At 42.3% G+C, this 24,336-nt stretch overlaps 1 protein-coding gene across 2 annotated transcripts in view; it reads right to left on the bottom strand.

The window, feature by feature from the left end:
• MOK (MOK protein kinase) overlaps nt 1-24,336 on the bottom strand; it is a 488,814-nt gene that overhangs the window by 146,932 nt on the left and 317,546 nt on the right. For both annotated transcript variants that reach the window (XM_085628022.1, XM_085628023.1), the window contains exon 7: nt 6,522-6,700. In XM_085628022.1, the coding sequence (XP_085484148.1) occupies nt 6,522-6,700 (179 nt within the window). The remainder of the gene's footprint in view (nt 1-6,521; nt 6,701-24,336) is intronic.

Raw genomic sequence — 24,336 nt, 5'->3', positions numbered from 1 at the left:
GATGCAGTGGTGGCGTTGTGTGATGCTGTGCTGGCCCTGAGTGATGCTGCGGTGACCCTGAGTGATGCTGTGGTAGTGCTGACTGATGCCTTTGGTGATGCTGATTGATGCTGTTGCGCTGCAGAGTGATGCTGTGGTAGCGCATAGTGATGCTTTGGTGGCACTGAGTGATGCTGTGGTGACCCTGAGTGATGGTGTGGTGGCCCTGAGTGATGGTGTGGTGGCCCTGAGTGATGGTGTGGTGGCCCTGAGTGATGCTTTTGTGCTGCTGACTGATGCTGTGGTGATGCTGTGACGCTGCTGAGTGATGCTGTGGTGGTACTGAGTGATGCTGTGGTGTTCCTGAGTGATGTTGTGGTGCTGTTGAGTGATGTTGTGGTGAAGGTGAGTGATGCTGTGGTGCCCCGAAGTGATGCTGTGGTGGTGCTGTGACGCTGCTGAGTGATGCTGTGGTGGTACTGAGTGATGCTGTGGTGTTCCTGAGCGATGTTGTGGTGCTGTTGAGTGATGTTGTGGTGAAGGTGAGTGATGCTGTGGTGCCCCGGAGTGATGCTGTGGTGGTGCTGAGTGATGATGTGGTGGTGCTGACTGATGCTATGGCGGTGCTGAGCGATGCTGTGCTGGCCCTGAGCGATGCTGTGGTGGTGCTGAGTGACGCTGTGGTGGTGCTGACTGATGCTGTGGTGGAGCTGAGTGATATTGTTGTGTCCCTGAGTGATGCTGTAGTGGTGCTGAATGATGCTGTGGTGGTGCTGAGTGATCCTGTGGTGTTGTTGAATGATGCATTGGGTAACAGTCACAACTCACATTATGTTTTTGTCATTTTCACGTAATGCAACCCCTGCCTACAGAATGACACACTAGCTCTTCACAACAGACATCGACTATGTTATACTTTAAAAAAAAAACTAGAAGATTTGTTGGATTTATAGGATACAGACTTACAGAGCCGAGAACAGGATTCCAACCTGCTTTCCCATGTTACATGGTCAGCTTTTGTAGCCATTAAGTCACATGGCGTCTCCCGAAAGCCCGGCTTGTTTTGGGTTCGAGGTTCCAAGAGGACCTCGAGCTGCTCCAGAGTCTAGCATCTGTCTCGAGCCTTCAGACTTGCCCACCCACCTCTGAATACCGTTGTAAAGAAGACAGCAGCAAAACCCTTGTGCATATAGGATAGGGGACGCCCGTGTATTAAAGGGCATGACATTCTATCTAAGGATCACAGCACGAGTACATCAGGGAAAATCATCTAACGAAAACACATCCCGCCCTCATCCAGTACTCACGTCCCCACACTCATGTCGCTCCTTCTTCTGTTTGCATGGACCTTGATGGCATCGAATCGATGCTCTTGCTCTACACACAGCCAAGTGGACTCTCCGCCTCTGCCTGAGTGGACTAAGGAGCTGTAGTCTGTGCCTGTCGCCACCAAAGCTCCTAGTCACAGGGAAGCCACATAAAAGACTTCATTTCCCATCGTTCAAATTGGTCTTCCGAACATTGTTTCACTGTGGAAAGTCATGAGCCCAGTCATAAGGGAGCCAATCAGAGCGCTGGAGGGCAGGGTTAAACTCTACGCACGCATGCTGCTGAGTTGAAGTTTGTGAAAATAAGAGATGGGAACAGGCGCGAAATGAAAAAATATATTTCAGTATACCATAAATTAGAGGTCGTTGTGTTGCAGCGGGAATGGGGCGTGAGGAGGGCTAATTAAAGAGGAGGGAGCAAAGGCCGACAGTCCATGTATACATTTATTTTTCTCAAATATTGCCCTAAAGAAAATGACAAATGTCAACATCTCGTCTGGGGTCGGGTAGCAAGCAAAATCGATGCTCTTGCTCTACACACAGCCAAGCGGACTCTCCGCCTCTGCCTGAGTGGACTAAGGAGCTGTAGTCCGTGCATGTCGCCACCAAAGCTCCTAGTCACAGGGAAGCCACATAAGACTTCATTTCCCATCGTTCAAAGCTGTCTTCTGAACATCGCTTCACTGTGGAAAGTCATGAGCCCAGTCATAAGGGAGCCAATCGGAGCGCTGGAGGGCGGGGTTAAACTCTACGCACGCATGCTGCTGAGTTGAAGTTTGTGAAAATAAGAGATGGGAACAGGCGCAAAATGAAAAAATATATTTCAGTATACCATAAATTAGAGGTCGGTGTGTTGCAGCAGGAATGGGGCGCGAGGAGGGCTAATTAAAGACGAGGGAGCAAAGGCCGACAGTCCATGTATACATTTATTTTTCTCAAATATTGCCCTAAAGAAATTGACAAATGTCAACATCTCGTCTGGGATCGGGTAGCAAGCAATATACAAGCATTGGCCGCACACGCGCGAGCGGCTGCGAGATGCGATATGTGGTGGGGGAGGGGGAGAAGCGGGAGTTGGACGCGCGGCCCCGAGACGCACTCTCTGGCGGGAGGGGGAGCAGGGGGTGAGCCTGCGAGTGGTGCGCGCGGCAAAGGAAAGCCATAAAGGAAAGCCAGGGTGCTGAAAGCTGGTGGCTGCGCGCGTGAACGCAAACGCTAGGCCGTGTGGCAGCACTTTTAAAAGCCCTAACTAAATGTCTTGCAGCGCATGCGCTGGCTCAGGCGAGACCTAAAAAGGACTAAACTTAAAAGAGAACCAATCAGTTGACGCCACTCTGTAGAACTTTCCTGAGAGAAGCTCCTGTCCCTCGGATTTTCCACACACTAGTTCGTATACGTAGTACTGTACTGAGATGAATAATGGTGAGCATTTCAGAGGAGGCGAGTGGGTAGCATGTGAATCTATGAAAGATTCCAATACTGGAGAACGACAGTTACAGGTAAGTAACTTATTTTCTTACTCCAGTATTGGAACTTTCATAGATTCACAAGCTTGAATCCGAGTAAAGAGCAGTAATAAGCACATTTTGTTTAAATACAACATATCTTGCATGCAAAAGATATTACAAATACACATATAAACAGTATGCAAAATGTGCGTGAGCAGAAAACGGATGGGGGAGAAATGGCTCACCTTTATTGAAAAAGATGCCTTAGAACTCCTTGTCCTACTGCAGCATCTCGCAGGACGTCAAAATCCAAACAGTAATGTTGCATGAATGTGTGAGGCATTCTTCCAGATTGCTGCTATGTAGATATCTGGCAACGTCACACCCGCAAACAACGGCATGAAGGTGGACATGGCTCTGGTGGAATGAGCACGGACCTTTAAGTTCAAAGGTTGGCCTACCTTTTGATGATAGAAGAGAATGGCGCTAGATATCCATCTAGAAATGCTCTGCTTCGTGAGAGGGTAACCTTTTATTGGTGCGCTGTAGGCTACAAATAGTTGGTTTGATTTGCGAAAAGATTTAGTTCTGTTCAAAAATAACTTCAAGCACTGTTTAACATCAAAAGGGTGAAGTGCACGTTAGGCCGATGGCTGAGGATTTGGAAAAAATTATTTAAGTATTATTGGCTCATTGGGGTGGAAGTCCAAGGGGACTTTAGGAATAAACTTAGGGTGTGTACGTAGATAAACCATATTGTTCCTAAATTGCAGGAATGGTTCCTGGGTAATAAAAGCTTGAGTTTCACTGACCCTCCTTGCAAATGTGAGAGCGAGGAGGTGAGCTACCTTCCAGGATAGAAACTTTGTATTTATTGCTTTAAGGATAGGCTCCTAAGGATGTTTCATTAGTTGTGCAAGCACTGTGTTGAGCTGCGACGTTGGAGGAGGGTTAGATATCAATGGGGTGACCTGAAATACTACTAAACCTGGGTAAAATACAGTACAGTGAAAAAGCGGTCACAGTAGAGATATTTTTACAAAATGCAAATTTAAAGCATTCAAGGCATCACAATGGCACATCTGCAATCAATGCAATTTATTTTCTTGATCATCATTTAGTTATTAAAGAAAACACAATTGTCTATACATTAGGAAAATGGTGCTCAAGGAGAGGGGAAGAAGAGAACTGCTCAGGAGGAATGTGCGTTTGTGAGAGTTGCAGAAAAGGGAAGGTAATGTGCCATATGTACATTAAATTATTGTGCTGAAACCTGTCCAGCCTATAATAGGTATAGTTATAGGCTAGGGGTCCTACCTTGCTGTGTTACTGTGTTGGCCTAAGGATGAAGTCGGACATGAACTTTATACATAGATATTATACAGGAGATGGCAGTCCTGCTGTCCTTGCAAGAATCCTCATGCATAATGTATGAGATTTCGAACTAGGGGAAACCCGCATTCTGAATGCAGTGTTGTATCTAGGTAAAAGGTCAGTCCCTGTAAACCGTGACAAGTGTAATGTAGGGAAGAATATAGGTGAAGGGTAATGAAATTACTGAGGCCTATATTATGGTATTTATATGGCATATCACAGAGGGCCATTTCCCGCTGACCCAGAGCTCTTGAAGGTAAGCTCCCTAGCCGTCCATGTAAGCATCTGTTGTTATCACTAAAGGAGAGGCTTAAGGTAAGAATGGTAGGCCCAGTGACAGATATTGAGGCTTCGTTCACCAAATGAGTGATAAAACCATTGGGTAGAGTGACTTGAATTATTTCGTCGAATGTTCCCATAGCTTTCGCCCATTGGATGTCTAAGGCTTCTTGCAGAGGACGCATGTATAGGTGATAGTATGGAATGAGATGAATGCAAGAGGACATCATGTCTAGGAGAGATTTGTAGAGGCATACAGAAAGTGACCTTTTTTTGTACAAGCCATAAGTTTCCGTTGTCTCGCCGATGTGGGGTATTCTTTGTTTAGAGTGGTATCCAGTGTGGCTCCAAGGAAAGGTAGTTGTCCTGATGGTTGAAGGACTGAATTGTCTGGGTTGAGAGTCAGATCCAGCTGGTTGAAGAGGTGTATACAGGCTTTGGTGAATGTTTATGCAGCATTGTAAGTGGGGGCTTTGATGAGCCAATCGTCATGGTATAGGAAAATGTGATGTTGCTGTTGGATAAAGAAGACTACAACCGGCTCTAGGCACTTTGCAAAAATGCGGGGGTTGGATTTGAAGCCGAACGGCAATACTCAGAACTGATAGTGGCTGCAGGCTACCATGAACCTGAGAAATTTACGGTGTCTCCGATGTATGGGTATATGAAAATATGCATCCTGGAAGTCTAGGGAAGATATGTAGTCGTTTTCGTTGAGGAGATGTAATATATCTTGGATGGTAATCATGCTGAATGACCAAGAAAGCTAATGGGAAGCTAAGATTGTGCATGGATCTCACAGAGCTAAATAAGAGTATTTTAATTGATCAGGTTCCCCTTGCATCCCGAGAGTAAAAGACTCACTACCTTTGTAACCCTGTTTGGGTGTTCCAGGTTTAAGAGGGTACCTTTTGGCTTAGCCTCTGCTGCGGTCCTCTTCCAGAGACTTATGCAAGTCATTTTCAATGATGTGAGTGATCTGTTATTTTGTCAGGGTGATATCCTAGTTATGGGTAGAACCAGAGGGGAACATGATCAAAAACTAATACAAGTACTGAGTTTAGAATTTAATGGAGAAATTAAAGGAAATGAATTGATAGTAGTGCAAAATAAATCCTTGTATAACTTAAACGATTTAAAAATTGTACTGGTGGTATAACTGAATTTTACAGCCCATGCGTTATACGTATTTTTTTAATAAGTTATCCATTCAGTTGTATTAATCTTGCCATATTATTTATTTAGTTGTCAAATGGAGGGAGGTGTTGTGGTGATGTGGTATATGTGAGTTGGCTCTGCTGTTGGTATCCTACTAGGTACCGTACAGCAGTGTCCCCGTTGCATTGTGAGGTCAGTAGTTTCTATGGTGGGACCTTGGGGTTGAGGTACTGTATTGTCAGTTAACAGCGGCAGTCTGTCAGAACAGTCCGCTTCTAGCCCAGATATTGTGTCGGGTATTTGCTGAATAAAGAATTACTACAACACTATCTGGCTCGAGAAGCATCTTTACAATCTTGTGTCCTAACATCCCATCTTACAAATACACTAAAGGTACTGATGTTGATTGTGTATGAATAGAAAAACATTTTAAAAAATGCACATAAATTACACCACCAGCCACTAATCTTCAAAAACATCTGGGACTGGCGGCAGAGGGAGGCGAATTATCCCAAATATCTTGAAAAGATTTTTTAAGACCTATTCAATTACCCTCAGTAGTTCACATAGGACAGTTTGCTAATAATTGTCCCAGAAACAGAAGCTTAATGTTCTACATCCCACTGAGTATTAAAATCAAACATTTATGACTCGAGGCAGCCCTAAGTGTAATTGTGACTCCAACATTGATGCTGGCTCTGCCCCCACATTCAAATTCTTAGCCCCTCGCCCCCCCCACCCCCATAGTCTAGTTGCGCCCCTGCCTAGATTGCAGTCTGCACCTGGCACCCCAATTATGACTGTAAAAGCTCAGTAGACCCATAGTGTTATGCTGCTAACTGTGAATTTACACGATTTTAGGCACGTTGAATTACATGTGAATAATGCTAAGCCCGGCCAGCCTATACAAATGATAAACATACACAAAAATGTGAGTGACGTTCCACTACCATACCTTGTGATCTCGAAGAAGACACAACCAACACTCCACATGTCCATTTTGTAGCTGTAGTATCCATCTGTGAGAAGGCACTCAGGCGCTCGGTACCAGCGTGTTGAAATATATTCCGTGTAAGGCTGCTTGGAATATACGCTCCTGCAAGACCCAAAGTCTCCTAGTTTCAGAACATCTTGCTGTAAAAATAACATGATTTTGAATCAATGTACATTTAACATGAACAACAGGAGTTTGAAAAGGTTTGTATTTTTCATCACCAATTGCTAACGTCCCAGAATTTAAAGAGGCGATCCAATGGATGATGGCCCAACTGATCTCAAAACCCCTGCAGACGTCAAACAAAGGAACATTCTGGAATGCCTATTGCTGGTGACTATTAGGGATGACGACTGTGTTTTTCTCTACACTGGATGTGCACTTTAACATTTTCTGAAAGGTATCCCAAATTCAATGATGCTTCACAGTTTCAAACAAGGATTTGTAGATGTAAGACATAGATTCGGGAGGCACCACAGTTACCTTTCTGGTACCCCAAACAAATAAATATATTTCATTTAAGTAATATTTACATTGGCAAGCAAAGGAACTGGTATTATTGGGGTGTGTAAGGGTGTCTTTTCGTAAAATCAGACGGGTTTTAGAGAATAACAATTTAATCAGATGGAGTGAGGAAGAGACAATCAAGACGATCAATTATCATTTTGTGATGCACAAACAAGGTCAGAAGTCCAGTGCTCTGAAATTGCTGAACAATGACTATCATTGAGGGCATATGAGCAGCCAATCTGGGATAAGACATTGAAACTAATACAAGTAATATTAGTTTAGGAAAGAAGGCAGATATATCATGGTCAATGCGTATTCAATTGATCAGAAAAGAGTGATTAATATGCAGATAGTAGGTGTAGTCCAAAACATCCCGGTGCAACCAGCATTTGTGCTGGGACTTGAGTGTGGTCTACACCTAATTAGAAGCTACTTCATGGTATTTATTTTTTTACTTTGTCATCAGTATTTACCCATTTATATTCTTCCTCATCTTGTTTGTATTTATCTATGTCAATTTTTAAATTCTTAAGCTGCATCTTCCAGATTTATTTAAATGATAAATGTGCACTCACACTTTGACACTAAGGGCCCGATTCCGATCTCGCGCAGAAGGGCTCCAAACGGGATCCGTAGCGAGCTACTCCGATTTGTAGCCCCGGTTTCCAAACAACTCGTATCGCTGTATGTGCGAGCAAGTACGATGTGAATATCGCCTCGTGCTCCGAGTGACTCGTACCCGTCAGCGAAGCCCTCTGGATGACTACAACACGATCGACTCGTGCAGCGCAATGGGTCCAATTTCCGAGCGACCAAATACGATGCACGCGTCGATCAGCTGGATCGAGTTGGAGCCTCCGACTCAAAAAAGCTCCGGGAAGCATACTTCGGGGGGGCCGTAGCAGGCCCCCCTTCACCCGGGGTCCTCCGAATCGGTCACTGGGGGGGTGGCCATGGGTCTCTCCGATCCAAGCATGCACAGTGTGGCCCGCCAAAGGGTGTACGCTTTTCCCCATCCACCCATTTTCTGCAATGGGAGCCTGTGCACGCGTCTGTACGCAGGCTCCAATAGACTTCAATGGAAGTCCGAGCGAATCAAGACCGTATGCTTAAGGACACATTGTACTCGATCGCTCAGACGCCCGGAGCACGTTTCGTCCGGAAAGCCCTCCGGATCTGAGCCGTACGAAGGGCTTTCCGGACCGGATCGGAATCGGGCCCCTAAGTAGCTAAACAAAAAAATACCATACTAACCTGAAAATACTTGAATTTGCCACCAGAATGTAAACCTCTTCAACTATGTGAACTTTATTAAAAAAAAGCATGTCTTTTAAAAAAAAAAAAAAAAAACTCCTGACCCTGCCAACAGTCCTAGCTATCATCCTGATGGTCCTGACTGACCGCATGGAAAGACACCCAAAAGAACATCCAATTTCTGTATTTCTAATTTTTTTTTAGAATAAATAGAGCTAAGTAAACTGATTGTCTCCCAACCGTATTTATGAGTGAAAACACGTAAGAATGAAAAACTGTGAGCTTTATCGATAAAAAGTTAGTACATTTAGGACAGGCACCTAGCATCAGGTCAACTGTGGTAAATTAGCCAGACCCTCCAGGATTTCACGATTTGCAAAACAATCGCGAAATCAGCAGTTTTGCAAAAATGCCGTGATTTTTACAAAACTGCGCACGAAATTTGGAAAATGTGATCCATGCATTCAACAGCCTAACGCGGGGGCCTATAACCTATCCTAAGATGTTGCAATGCTGGTGTTTTACTCTTGTTATCTGCGTGTGCTTGTGCTCACTGTTGAAATGTACACCTTTCATCATACATTCCACCGCAGACACTGTTACTTTTAGAAATAGTGAACTCTGATGAAATATATCTCATATCGAACTACAGCTAAGTGAACTCACTTCCACAAAATCCAGTCTCTTCTAAACAGAGCATGAAATGATTGTGTGCGCCATTCTTTACCTCCTAAGGGCTACGTGCGGTGCGACATGTTACTCTGTATGGGCTGGTATCAATTCTACTTTGAGGCACTATTCTGTCGTGTGGTGATGGTATAAGAACTGCAGGGAAAGACTTCTGAAAGCCTTTTCTTCTTGAGGGAATGATTCTTCTGTGTGCTGATGTCCCGATAAATTGATTCTGAGATTGAATACCGGAATGAAGCAGTGGCCTCATTTCTTAGTTTTAATCTGACCACCTCTACCTAGCTGCTGTTGCAATGATTCTCGGTGTAGAGGTGGTAAGTTGCATATTCGTGCTCCTGCGGTACTTGCTTTTCAGTGAAGTGCTATCTTGTAGAAAAACTCACATCTCCTCTGGTTGATTTTGGACCCCAATTTGGATAATCCTCTCAAAATCAGGCAAAGGTAAAGAAAAAGAAAGATTGGTTCCAGACCCACGCGCTTCCTTTGACGCCCTATCTATTGTGATCTATGGTCTCAGAGGTCACGAAGGTAGCAGTAGGGGCAGAAAGCAAGCAGAAGTCGAAGAGGCAAGTTTATTTTATGCAGTTTCCACCCCTTACCATTCTACCTTGAGATATTTTGATAGGCTAACATTGGAACAAATAGCTAAACTCATAATGTCAATGGGAGCTATAGCCATATGGGTTATACCTCACTTAGGCTACCACTGTCATTGTTATGAAATGACATCCAGACTGCACATGGAGAAGCCCCCCAAAACTGACTGCAAACCTTGGATCACAGCAATATGGGAGTGCTTATGTTACAGCAGATCATGAACGAGGCTTGGAAGTGACTGACAAAGCTTGTCAACCCCCAACGGTCCTAGACTGCTTTGCTTTGAATGAACTCATGGAAACCAGACTACACTCAGAGAGGTCTACCTAAAAAATTACATTTAGAAATACAGCTCACTCCTATGAGCTTAGGACTAAAGCTGTGCTTCCGTAGAGCTGCAGACACTTTAAACATGCCTATTTCAAAAAGGAATACTCTGCTAAAACAGTTTCCATTGATTTCAGGCTGAAAATGAATGTTTATGAGTCAAATAAAGTGCCACAAAAATGCCGCTAAATTTCCATATTTGTGCCGCTACATTTCCATATTTGTGATGCTAAATTTCATAATCCATGCTGCAATATCCTGGGAGGTCTCACATACAGGACAGGAGTGTCTATTATCTACACGTGTTATCATTGATAATATCATTAAACTTTTTTAGAAACTTCACATTTCCATTGAGGATGCCCAGACATCATAATTAATATAGACCAAATATATAAATTATCCAACCAGTAATTACAGGAGTGTACATTAGTAATGCACAGCAGTCATGCAATCTTGATGAAAAAAATCTTGATTTATTTCTATTCTTTTTGTAGATGTAAACATGAATTCAGCTCAGCCAACGTGTTTTGTCCTAAATGGACTTCATCAGGGTTGTAAGTAAATGCTCAAAACCAGGTGTATCATCTCTAGTTAGGCTTTACATTGTAATTGAGTGGATCCCAGATGATAGTATCAAAGAAGAGTTAAATATTCTATGTTCAACTCCAATTTATTTATTCCAACCCTATCAGTACCCTACATCAGTAGTTAATTCATTATGATCAATTATGTTGCTCTTCGATGGATCCAAAGCAACAGCTACCATCTACCGGGTTCTGAGTGGTAAATTCCCTGGGTTAAAACCGGAGCAAGAGCAATTTACACAAGACTCCCAACACAGGTCGATCGACGACTGAATCTAGTGATGCTCCGAACACTCATGCTGCAGATGAGACTAGTATGTTGTTCTGGATTGCAGGCAGTGCTCAGTCATTCTGCATGACTATGTGCTTCAAGCTTGATGCAAGGGTTGATGTATCAGTCTCTAATTTAATTGTGCTGAGGGTGGTGGAGGTTTGAGGTACATTGATTTAAGGTACATTGATCCACACATAGCAGAGCTGGATTGAACAGGTTCTGTGATCCACACCTCTGGACTTATGCTCTCTGGTCAGTTATGTGGGGGAAAGTGAGCTTTGTTCCTGCTTGCTCCTTTTGGAACCTGTAACTTTAATTGCGCTTTGCCTGTTCTAGTGAGGAAGGGGCTTTTTTCCACTGGTTTTGTTAGTGGGAGGCTTTCATATTCTACTTTTCATCCAGCAGACGGGTACATTTCGGATGTACAGAAGGTCCTAGTAGATAGTGTCTCCGTGAGCAAATGGTGGGCATCCTATGCATTGGTTTGTTAGGGTGGGATTGAGATTTGGATACTGGGCTCAGATGTGGTGGAGGGCATCAAGCTATCGAGCTATTGCTCTTATAATGTTAACAATGGAAAGGACAGTTTGAGTCCTGAGATGGAACGCCAGAGGACTTAATAATTAAATTAAGAGACAGGTGAGGCGGACAGACACTGGAGATTTCATAGCATGAAGATTGTGTACATCTAGGAAAGGGAGCTCTTGGGGCCTGAAAATTTAAGGGTATCAAAAAGGATGCGAGGGCAACTATTCTTATGCCAAAGGGATAGTGATCCGAGCTGCCTTGTAATTTCATTGCCTAAAAAATGTTCAGTTCCTGATTCCAGATAAATACTCCATGTTGCTAAACTTAAAAGGCTCATAGTATGTTTTCTGAATGTTTGTGCACCAAATGTAACAGTCAGCAGATTCTACTCTATGAATTTGAAACTCTTTGAACCACATATGTCAGCAAACATGGTAAGGGTGAAAGACTTTAGTTGCCCGGTGAATGCGAAGGTCTAAAGAGATTCTCCTATCTGTTCTCATGACAGCAGTATGAATGTAGTCCCGAAATGGACACTATTCAACTCGGACCCAGGGGACCTCTGGTGGGAGCCCTGTTTGGCCTAAGGATCCTATTCAGAGGCTCGGAGCAGACACAGTCGCCTGGCCACTGAAGAGAGAGGTGCCTACAGCATGTATCACTTTTTTAAGAGATAGGTAGTGCTTATTGGTCTGCACACGGCAAGGCATAAAGAAGATGTTTCTGGAATATCTGAGATAACTGTACTCCCAACCACTTCTCCTCTGGATTGAATAGATTGAGAGCTTGCTGGTAAACTCCTTATTTAACAGTTGTGTATTAAATGTCCCAAATCATAGGAACAAGATTTTATTGCACGACATGGAGGCCAACATTGTGCAATAAATCCTTTATTGCCACCACTCAGCAGCACAAGAAAAAAGGTTCCTAGAATAGAGAATACAGAACCTTGAACAACATTCCAAAAAACAATAAAACTCCTCATCATCTTCTCCTCTTCCTTCTTTCCTTCAAGAAGATAAGTATATCTGATGAATACTTTATTTTGAATGATAAGTTTTGCTAATGTGGTGAATTGAATGATAATTGTTTTGAATACTAGAAGTTTGAGGAAGATTATATATTTAATTATGAATAGAATGTTGTATTTAATTATTATTTTTATGGTCGATTTTAAAAGTGCATATTTTAGATAGAAATGTTATATTTAATTGTATTAGAAACTATGCTTCTTATGATATGAAGCATTTCATTAGATTTATAAGGGGGTTAGAGGATTAGATGTTGTATAAGAAAACAAAGATTTAATTAAAAAAATTAATCGTAAGGAAATTAGTGAAGCGTGACCGGTATGTCGCTTTAGCGCAAATTTTTTATGGAGATTTTTGTTTCTTGGGAAAGTTATTCTTTGTTGAGGGAATCAAAGGATGTTTTAACATTTATAAACGGTTAAATTTAAAATTTACCGTTAAGCGCTTTACTCATAAAGCACACCTTATCACCAGAATGGTCTCCTTCTGATCATGTGGCAGAGTATCTTCAATACTGGGTCAGAAGGGAGATACCAAAAGAGGTGCGTGTTAGGCTCAGATCTGAGTGCCCACGACCAACTATTGAAAATAAGGTGCTGGTAACACCGGAGTTAGACCCTAAGATGATCGCTTTCATTGCAAAAGGAGGTCGCGAACCAAGAAAGGGTATTGACTGAGGGTTAAAGTCCTGTCAGGACAGATTATTGGATATTGTCGGGCCATTGTCAAAGATTTTTGACATGGCAGAGGACGCATATGTCTGTAAGAGCAATATTGATGTGGAGGAGTTACGTGAGTGGATACAAAGAGTAGTTTGCTTACTTGGCAATGCCAATACGGCACTCTCCACTGAAAGGAGGAAAAGTATTTTACTTAAAATAGATCCTAAATTGGTTGATCTAGCATCGAAGGGAGAAGGGCCTTCGGCTAAGGGTCTTCTCTTTGGAGAGGAATTTATTAAGGATCTGTCTAGATATGTAGGAGCTTTCAGCTCTCTTCAAAAATCTCAGCGAGAGATTAAAAAGGTTTCAGTGATCGTGTTTTTGGGTCGGCCGGGAGAACAAGGAGTCGGTTCCCCGGCCGAGGCCAGGGCATCACGAAAGACTCCTTTACACGAGGTTACGGATTTAGAGGTTATCAAGGTCAGCAGTTTTTCCACGGAGGCGGATTTTATCCCCAGAGACAATGATCAAGGGGAAGATTCAACAGTGGTGAAAGACGAGGCAGAGGTTTGTCTGGTAAGTCAAGACCTTTCTGTTATCCCCTTAAAACTGGGTGGCAGACTTGCCCAATTTTATCAAGTATGGTGGTCAATAACAAGGGACTCTTGGGTTTTAGAAACCGTACAGGGTTTTCGGATAGAGTTTATTGCACATCCAGTTCAGAGGATTTTACCAAAAAGGATTTCTTTTCAGAAAAGTCAAATGAAATTAATAGACTTGGAAGTAGAAGAATTATTGAAGAAAGGAGCGATAGAAGGCGAGAGAGATCATGTGGAAGGTTTTATCACCGACATCTTTTTAGTAGAAAAAAAGCACAAGGGTGGTATGCGTCCGGTATTTGCGAGAGTTGAATGACTGGGTGGTTTATCTCCACTTCAAAATGGAGGGAATTCATTTGCTAAAGGATGTGTTGTTGGAAGGAGATTGGATGACCAGGTTGGATTTGAAAGATGCATACCTTACAATATGCAAAGAACACCAGAAATTTCTGAGGTTTGTGTGGAGAGGAAAGATGTGGAAGATTGTTTGTTTGCCATTCGGCCTGTCATCAGCTCCGTGGTGCTTTACCAGTGACGGCATTTCTGAGAGAGAGGGGTGTTCGTCTAATTATTTATTTGTACGATATTTTGATTATGGATCAGGACAAAAAGACTCTTCTTTCTCACACAAAGTTAGCTGTAGAGTTACTAAGGTTTTGGGTTTTGTGGTAAACAGGAAAAAATCACAATGCATTCAGAATCAACAAACGCAATTTTTGGGTTTTGTAGTAGATACAGTGGAGGCAGTTTTGAAGCTTCCAAAAGAGAAACTAAAGAGAATTCGAAAGGAATTAAAAGAATGTTCTAAAGATGAATTGTATTTAGTTAAGAATGTTAGCACGTATTGTTGGTCTACTTTCTTCAACAATACATGCGATTTTTCCAGGCCTGTTACATTACAGAGCCTTACAAAGATTAAAAGCTTTGCATTTGAGGAATGGTTTGAAATATTCAGAGAATGTATGTCTTTCACAGGAGGCAAGACAGGAATTGATTTGGTGGTTGAGGAATATGGAAGCATGGAATGGGAGAGCAATTTTTTGAGAAAATGCGGATCTGATTGTGGAATCAGATGCAAGTTTGGAAGGCTGGGGTGCAAGATGCGGATCTCAAAGTACTGGCGGACGTTGGACAAGTCAGGAAAGGAAGCTGCATTTAAATTGTTTGGAATTGTTAGCTGGTTCTTTTGCAGTAAAATGTTTTGGGGAACAGACTGCCAGATGTTCCGTGATTTTAAGGATGGACAATATTTCTGCTGTGAGGTATGTGAACAGGATGGGAGGTCCAAGATCGAAAGGTCTAGCAGATTTAGCGAAGGTGCTTTGGGATTATTGTCTGGAAATAAACATTTATGTACAAGCAGAGCATATCCCAGGCAATACCAATTCAGTGGCAGATTGGTACTCGAGGACTTTTTACGATTCCAGCGACTGGACCTTAGACAGGTTAGTTTTTACGAAATTAAACCACCTTTGGGGTCCTTTTCAGGTAGGCCTTTTTGCGAACAGAATAAACACCCAGCTAAGGAAGTTTTTCAGTTGGCATCCAGATCCAGAGGCTTTAGGGATAGATGCTTTCCTGCAGGATTGGAGGGTTATCCGTCCATATGCTTTCCCTCCTTTTTCAATGATCAGCAGAGTAACAGGGATGATTAAAAAATGGAGGGAAACGCTGGTGGTGATCACATCGTTTTGGAGTTCTCAAGCATGGTACCCTATGTTGTTGGAAATGAGTGTGGATTACCCTGTACTTCTGGCGGTTTTTCAGGGAATCTTACGAGGTCCTCTGGGAGAGATTCACGGATTGGTAGTATCGGGTCATCTTCAGCTTGTGGCTTGGAAACTTTCAGGAGAGTCTGGAGATAGCTAGGACTTTCATCTGAGGCTTCAAAACTCATTGAGGAATCCTGGGCATTCGGAACTAGGAAGGCATATAAATCAGCCTGGAATAAGTGGAATGGTTGGTGTATGGAAAGGAACCTGGATCCCGTTTCAGCAGATGTAGTTCATGTGTTGAATTATTTAACTGATTTGTTTTCTAAAGGATTAGCTTATAGGTCAGTGAAACTTCATAGGACTGCTATTTCGGCAGGTCACGTTCTTGTGAATAGTATTACAGTCGGGCAGGATATTATGGTTAGGAGATTGTTAAGAAGCATCAGATTAGCAAAAAACCCTGGTCCAAGATATACTTCTTTTTGGGTTGTGTCACTCGTTCTGTGTTTTCTAGAATCTTGGAATGACAATATGGATTTAAATCTGAAAGATTTATCCTACAAACTTACGATGTTGTTGTGCCTTCTTTCATTCAGGAGAGTTTCTGCTGTTCGTGGTTTAGAAATCTCAAGTAGGTGTTTTACTCCAAAGAGTATTTGCTTTTACTTTAAACAGAGAACGAAAACTAATTCTTCAACTATATTTTACCCGTACATGGTTGAAAAAGAAAAACTGCGTGGTGCGTTGTGTGATAGAGTATGAATGTAGAACGACCCCATTAAGACCTGTCGGGGTTGATCAATTACTCATTTCTTTCAGATATCCTTAGAAAGCTGTTTCTTCACCCACTTTGGCTAGATGGGTGAAAGATTTGATGAAGATGGCAGGTATTGATATAAGTATGTTTGGAGCACATTCAGTGAGGGGTGCGGCTGCTTCTAAAGCTTGTGTCTTGGGTGGTAGCCTGTAAGACATTCTACGATGTGCTGATTGGTCTACTGATTCTATTTTTAGACATTTTTACTTTAAACCGATTGAAAATGCAGCTAATTGTCTGGTTAATATGCTTTGAACTTGCATAATGTTGGCCTCTGTGTCGTGCCATACAACGTAGATTTTCCACAGCCACGGTGGGCTGAAAATCTGGATTTTGTGAAGGACACGGAGGCTAATATTATCCCTCCCATGTTTATTTTTTCCCAACCCTGATGCTGTTTTCTACTTTGTTATCAATGCAGGTCAAAACTAAGCAGTCTAGGACTTGTTGGATTCAATCATATCTCATCTCTACGTTACTTGAAGCAAGAAGATTTGTTTGTTTGTTTTGATTAGAGACTGAAAGAGTTTAATTGTTAGATGTTTCTTTTTTCGCAGGCAATGTAAAGAAGGAAGAGGAGAAGATGATGAGGAGTTTTATTGTTCTTTGGAATGTTGTTCATGATTCTGTATTCTCTATTCTAAGAACCTTTTTTCTTGTGCTGCTGAGTGGTGGCAATAAAGGATTTATTGCATAAAATTAGCCCCTGTGTCCTTAATAAAATCCAGATTTTCAGGACACCGTTATCACCATTATCCCAGCAGCTAAAAGCATTGGGGGCTGGTAAGACCCTAAAACACCAGAATGGGTTCTCATTTGAGTTTGTTAAGAAGCCCTGTGGGATTAGGCCCATTTTACTCCTGGGTGGGGCTATAGAGGAGGGCACTTTACCCTATTTCCTTTGAAAGGCACAGGTACTGATGATCCCCAAGCCAACAAAGTATCCTAAAGACCACAAGGCACAGTGCCCTCTCTCTCTCTGCACGAAAATGTTTAGCATTGACGTGATATAAGACTACAGAGGCTCGTGATTCGTTTAATTTATGAAGACCAATGTTCTTTCATGCCACACATGAATAAAGCGATGAGCTTGATGAGGCTATTCCATATATTTTTAATGATCTTTATTGGTGTGATTTCTTAAATAAAAACTTTCCATATTTTCATATTTCAGTTACCTCGTTAAAGGCAACTATGCACAGTTGTGTCCTAGCTCCACAATGGGCTCTCCATGAATGTCTTTATTTAGGAAACTACACAAATGGAGAACAGTTAAACTGCATCGATTGAAAACCTCGAGAAAGGGGTTTGCTCCAAAGCACGTGCTGGCTGTGTACTTTGGATTTAAACAAAAATAAAGAATTGTTCACATGAAATAAGACTACCGGGGCATTATGTCTATGTAAAAAAAGAGTGATAAGAAACATAGAGGAAAACCAATGGTTCAATGAAAATGATGTAAAGAAGAACCTCCTTCAAAGAAGATTAACCATTCCTTTACCAGTGGGGACTGGTTTTGAAGGGATGGGCGCCGTGGTACATAATCCTGTACCCTCAATTTTTCTCGACAACTACAGTCTGCTAAAGTATCCGTTTCAGATGTTAATTAAGGCATGTGACATGGCAACATAGTAAGTTAAATTGATCAGATTTGTCATGCTCCTGTCCACGACTGGCAACATTATGCGTTGTCACTTTGAATATGAAGTCTCTATATTTTTTAAACATTTTATTAGTTTTCACAATATTTCAAATTACAGATCACAATCCCAATGAAAGTGTGCAGCAGTTATCACACCCTCCCAACCCACATCCTCCCACAAATGTGCCACCTCTCCTCTGATGGAACTAAGTCAAGAATACCAACATAAAAAAAATAAAAATCTTTACCAACATAATTATATTACTTTCGTCTGATTAGACTTGGACAACCCCTTTGATCCAACACATCTGGAGACTAATTGAATCACAACGCCCTCAATGTTCTTGGACATTTCAAATTAGGTGTTGGTTTCATCTTGTCAATAGTCCATTACTGGTTTTACATTTCTTGTGTTCATCTTGCAGGCCATATGATACAATTTCCATTGCCATTAATGTCTACAACTTTAGTTCCCAGTCTGTAACACCAGGGGCCCTTGTGTTTTTCCAGTTTACTGAAATTTCCTGTTTCTCTATCAAAAGCATATGTGCTTTCACAGTCCAGTTCCCACCCCTTAAGCCCTGCCCAGTTCCTTGGTTAAATACCCAGCATTGTTATAGGATATGGTGGAATTGGCAGGTCAATAGCCTTCTGTAAATGGCTCAATATTTCTTTCTAAAACCTCGTAATCACTGGGCAGGCCACCAAACATGTAATGTAGATACCTCTTTATCACAGCCTCTCCAATATTTCCCATCTGTGTTTGGGAAGAGGCGTCATAGTTTGTTGGGACGTCATATACCAATCATACATAAATTTATACTATGTCTCTCTTCCCTGCATAATGTGGGTCATCTTCGATATGCCCCCTGCATAATCTGGGAAGTTTTGGCGTGCGCTATTTCTAAACCCCAGCTGTCAGGGCATTTCTGCATATAAGGCTTTTTATGTGTCTATGGGAGAGCTTTTAGTGTACAATAAATAGCTGAGATAAGACCTTTGGCAGTCCCATAATTAAGGAACATTTTTTCAACATTGCCCAGTATCTTATTTGGAAATATCAATGCCTGTGATTTTCTTATACTGAAGTCTATCTTACACTGGATGAAATATTTAAGTCATATGGCCTTGAAAGATCCCTCAGCAGGGTGCAATCTCCTGCTCTTCAAGGAGCACATTGGGCTGCATCATGTGCTGAGGTGAAGTCTAGGTTATTCAGTAGCAGGGTAAAAGGGGATGGGAAAGATATTATCATATTAGATCTAGTAAGGGAGTTCCATGTTTCCAGAAGCAGCTTTGTAATTAATGATACATAAGCCAGTTTAGGCCTCATACGTTTGGGGAGTCAAAGAAGGTCCGACGTGGTACACCCAGTAGGTGCATCTCCATGATGGACCAATTATTTTCCGTTTCATGGAGTGACCATTAAAAGGCGATTTGTAATTGTGCTGCTCAAAGTATTTTTTATGTCCTGTAGGCCTTTTCCACCAGTACCACCAGCTCCTTGCAGTACCTTTCTAGCTAGTCTTGGTTTACTTTACTTTACTGCCAGATGAATTTACCATATGATGATTGCAACTGGTACATATCTTGATTGAGAATCATCTCCGGCAAAGTCTGGAAGCAGTACAGCAATATTAGGACTATGTTCATCTTCAGGGTGGCCATTCTTCCCATCCAAGAGATAAACACTGATCCCTACCTAACTAAGAAGCTCTTTATTTTACTTATAAGGGCAGGTAGTTTGCTTTGTATAACTATTGAAGCGTCAGTGTAATCTGTTCCAGTTCGGAGAACAGTTTGTGTTTGAGGACTGTCTGGTAGTATCATGTTAAGAAACGGGGGTCCCGGGCAAGATGCATTTTGGGGATCCAGTGTAAGGCATAAAAACAATTGAAATGTCAAATTTGGGAAATTGCCCGCTTTGCTCATGCCTTAAAACGTCTCAGCTGGCTGGCCTGCGTATGTAAAACTACATTTCCAAGCATTCTCTTCCTTCTTCCACTGTTCTAATCAACCTCGTTTCCCATCAACTGTGCAGATCAGGATGAAGGGATAAGCCCATTTAGATTTAATCTGCCTCTTCCTAAATTCCATTGAGACTTCCATTCAGAATTTCCTACTGGCCAACGTGGCTTGAGAAACATCTTGGTATAATTGCACTGTGCATTCATTAAATATAAAGGTGCATCACTGGCTAGCCGCACAAAGAATTCTATTCTTAATTTCAGATGATGCAAGTTTAGCCAGTCCTGCTATTGGTCGTCAGTCCGGTTCTGAACGGGGAGGGACCTCTCTGTAATCTCTTCTATTCCTATGTTTGGTACTGCTTTTTCTCCAAGAAATGTCCCTATTTTTTAAGAAAACAAAAAAGACACCATATCCTGACTGAAACTTTGCATTCAGCATCTCTTTTCTAAGGAGGTCAGCTTTCTACAGTGAGAAAACTATGAACTTTTTTCAACTTTTCCATAGTTCAGTGTCATACACAGTACAGGGGAAGATCTATTTTACATACTTCATTTCCCTTAATGGTTGTAGTTAAACTGACAAAACAGTGTTGCCATTTAGGATTATTTTTATACTGGGTACCATCCTAAGAAAGGTGTTCACATTATCACCCAGATTAGAACATGATCTTATAGTTACAACCATCAACATCAAGTAGCGGGAAAAGGGGAATAACCTTGGCAAGATAGACAAAAAGGGAGTTTGGCTGAACATAAAGAAAAAGTGAGCTAATGACAGAAGGGTGAGGGTGGAGGAAAGAAAGAGACAAAGAGCCTGAAACATATGAAGAGGGCTCCTTTTCCTGATGAAAAACAGAAGTGTTTTTAATGCCCAAAGACAAATGAGACTGGGGTACAGATTGCCGTAGGAGCCAGGAGAACTGAGAGGGAGGTGACCAACTTCTGTGCAGTCTGAGAGGCAAGGATGTCTAGGGCCAATGAGGTGAAGACAACTTTTGGAAGAACAACAACTTTGGGTGAACATTGATTTGCACAAGAACAGATATAGAGAAGCCATATTTATTTTTCCTTAATGAATTCAAAAATATTGAGAAGGGATGAATGCACAGGTAAACAGTCTCTTGAGTTGGACATTTAGCGAGCACAACACAGATTTATGCTCTTCCTGCATTTTGATTTTGTGGGAAGTCTGATCTATTTGAGAAAAACAAGCAAATGGGAACATTCCAGTAACTGCGAGCAGCCCATGATTCACTTGGTAGAGTTACCTTGGGGGTCAAGGTATCATCGCCCCTGTTCTTAGGTATCTCTCCACACAAGCCAAAGCAAGTTCACAATCAAGCAGACCAGCTTTCTCCTGTACACCACAGCAAGTATCCAGGCATTGGTAAAGAATATAGGTTTCACATGGAGAGACCTATTCCATTTGCCAAGGATTCTTTCTCAAAGTAACAACTGCCACTTTCCAAGACCTTCCAAACTTAACTCCAAAACACCACCTAAATAATGAAAGATGAATCCCGTATCTGCATGAAAAGCACTCCCCGTACCAAATAAGATATGCTTAATGACTTGTTGCATCCATCATTTCTGATGTAATGTAACACTGCTATAACTGTCATCGCTAGATGTAAGGGCCAAAAAGTCTCCAAAATAATTATTGTCAATTCAACTGAGCAAAAAAAGAGATTAAAGGAACCAATTTCAATTGTTTGTTTACCATGGTAAAATATAAAATACATTGACTTGTGGTAGATATTCTTTCAGAATAAGGGTTAACTCTGCATCACCAGGCCTTCATTATGGTGGGTACCAAATCATTGGTTTGTAGCTCTGACACTAAAACAGTAAATTCTAGCAAAATTGAGGATACTCAGTATCTACTCAATGTAAATATGAAGCAAACCCAGACAATAGGTTTCAGCTATTTAAAAATGATATTGAGGGTTCTCTGCTGCTCTGAATTACTTAATGACGAGCTCAGTGAGTTAAATACCTGCCGTTGAAACATCTAGTCATCTGCAGGTGCAGATCACTAGTTTGATTCTTGTCAATGTCGATGCAACCTTCCATCAATCAAGGGCGGGGCATTGTGTGGCATTAAACTGGATGATAAAAAGATCAGTAATTTACAGGGCTTTACATTTTCAGAAGTGTGGTATGAAACTTTATATATAAAAAATAAATATATTAAAATAAAGTGTATTACCGACTAAAGATATGAGCCAAACTTTGCTTGGTGGGAGTAGGTACTCAAGTTGTTTATTTCAAGAACCCTCAGATGTGAGACAAGGGGAAAATTTGTTTCTACTCAAAAGAGACATTGGCAACATATACCACAGACCCTGCAGGTCAAATCAAAATAAGCTTTATTCGGTTTTTCAATTAAAAAACATAAAAGTACATAAGATAATAATATAGGGCCAGATGTATGAAGATACCATTTTGCTATTTCCTAATTGCGAATCCCAAGGGACCCATTCCCATTTGCGAATGAGTAACCTCCTACTTGAAGTAGGTGGCAAAATGCGAATGTTTTGCAACCGCATTCACGGTCACAAAACATTCATACATACCGATGCGATTCGGTATTAGGAAGAGACGCCCTAAACGCGCCCCTTTTTAATACCGAATCGCAAACCCAAATTGCGATTCAGTAACAGGTTACCGAATCGCAATTTGGGTTTGATACATTTGAAAAGCCTTTTTTCCGTTCGCAAACGGGCCCATTCTTCAAATCGGCTCATTTGCAAGCTAAAAAAAGGTACATACATCTGGCTCTAAATTACTTAGTCATGATCCATTATACAAAAGTTATAAAAAAATTAAAACATCTGCAAGTAAAAATGTAAAATGCCTCTATATAACAACAATACATTAACATACATAGTGCTCAGAATGCAACATTTTTAAAATAAATCACAATAACGCATATAAAGCAACATCTGTATGTTGCTTGGGAGTTTAAAAAAAAGTTCCCCGGGGGATTGGAATTATACACTCTGTCCCTCCATGGATAGGTGGCGGGCAGCGGGCAATTAAGCCGAGACCCGGGAATCTAAACTTGGGACCCTACTAAAGGGGCTGGATTGGGTGGACTCTTGGAGACGACTACACCCCAAAGCTCTGGGCTACACTTACTTTTCTAGCGTACACGGCTCCTTCTCCCGCATAGATCACATCTTTATATGCGCTACGCATACACCAAGCCTAGCTACAGCCGAAATACTGCCTCGGGGCCTTTCCGACCACTCTCCGCTACAGGTGGAGTTGAGGCTGGATCCGGGCGTCCCCCATTCCGCTGGCGTCTGTCACCGTGGCTCCTGTCAGATGATAAATATTGGTCACATATGCACTCATTTTTCACAGACTATTTTACACGTAATACTGGATCTGTGGCCTCCCCTGTGACGGTGTGGGAAGCAATGAAACCCACATTGCGAGGGGTAGACATTTCTTACTGCACAACGCAGCGTAGTTTGCGTCGAGAGCGATTGACCAAGCTGGAAGCCCAGCTGGTGGCCGCGGAACACACATGTCGAGAAGTGAACAGACAGGTTTCGCGTAGATAATTACTATATACTCAGCGGCTTTATGCCGGGAGTTGATGGGTGAAGCCCGGGCGCCCTGGTTGGCTACCTAGAGTCGAATTTATCAGTGGGGTGACAAATCAAGTGCCCTACTTCACCGCCTTTGTTAGAGAGAGCTCCGCCCCGTATCAATTCCACGTGTGCATGACTCGCAGGGCATAGCGCTTACAGACCCGGCCCAGGTGGCCGCGAGCTTTGCGACATACTATGCAGAGCTGTACGCCCCTCGGGAAATTATCTCGCCACAGCTAGTTCAGCGGTTCATCGATAACTCGCCCCCGTACCCTTACTGACCAGACTAGAGAACGCCCTTGACGCCCCAATCTCAATTGAAGAGGCCCAAGAGGCGCTAGCTGAAATGTGTTCAGATAAGGCTCCGGGCCCCAACGGCCTCCCCTGTGAGTTTTATAAAAAGTATCAGTCCCTTCTTATGAGCCCCTATCTTGCCGCGCTTCAGGCCGCATTTGGCTGTCAGTGTCTTCATAATGATTGGAGACATGCGGAGATCATCATATTTCAGAAGCCGGGCAGATCCCCTGAACTCCACTCCTCTTATCGCCCAATATCGCTTTTTAATGTTGAGGCAAAACTGCTCGCCAAGATTCTCGCTAACCACATAGTTCCATATATACTCGACTTAGTCCACCCGGACCAAGCTGGCTTTATGCCAGGCCGAGCTACGTGGCATAACATTCACCGTGCCCACAACGCTATTGCTTCGGTAGACAGGTTGGGCGAATCGGCTGCCCTTTTGCTGGCGGACATAGATAGGGCGTTCGACTCTTTAAGTTGGATATATCTGATCGCGCTGTTGGACCGCCTCAATCTCGGCCCTTGCCTACTACGATATGTTAAACTCCTATACACTGATGTTACAGCTTCGGTTCGAGTGGCAGATTCTGTATCCAATACTTTTGCTATTGGACGTGGCACCCGCCAGGGCTGCCCCTTCTCCCCATACCTATTCGCGCTCCCGATGGAAC

This window comes from Triturus cristatus, chromosome 9 (assembly GCF_964204655.1).
Source record: "Triturus cristatus chromosome 9, aTriCri1.1, whole genome shotgun sequence".
NCBI classification, from domain to species: Eukaryota; Metazoa; Chordata; class Amphibia; order Caudata; family Salamandridae; genus Triturus; species Triturus cristatus.
This window is presented reverse-complemented; position numbering and strand designations above follow the sequence as displayed.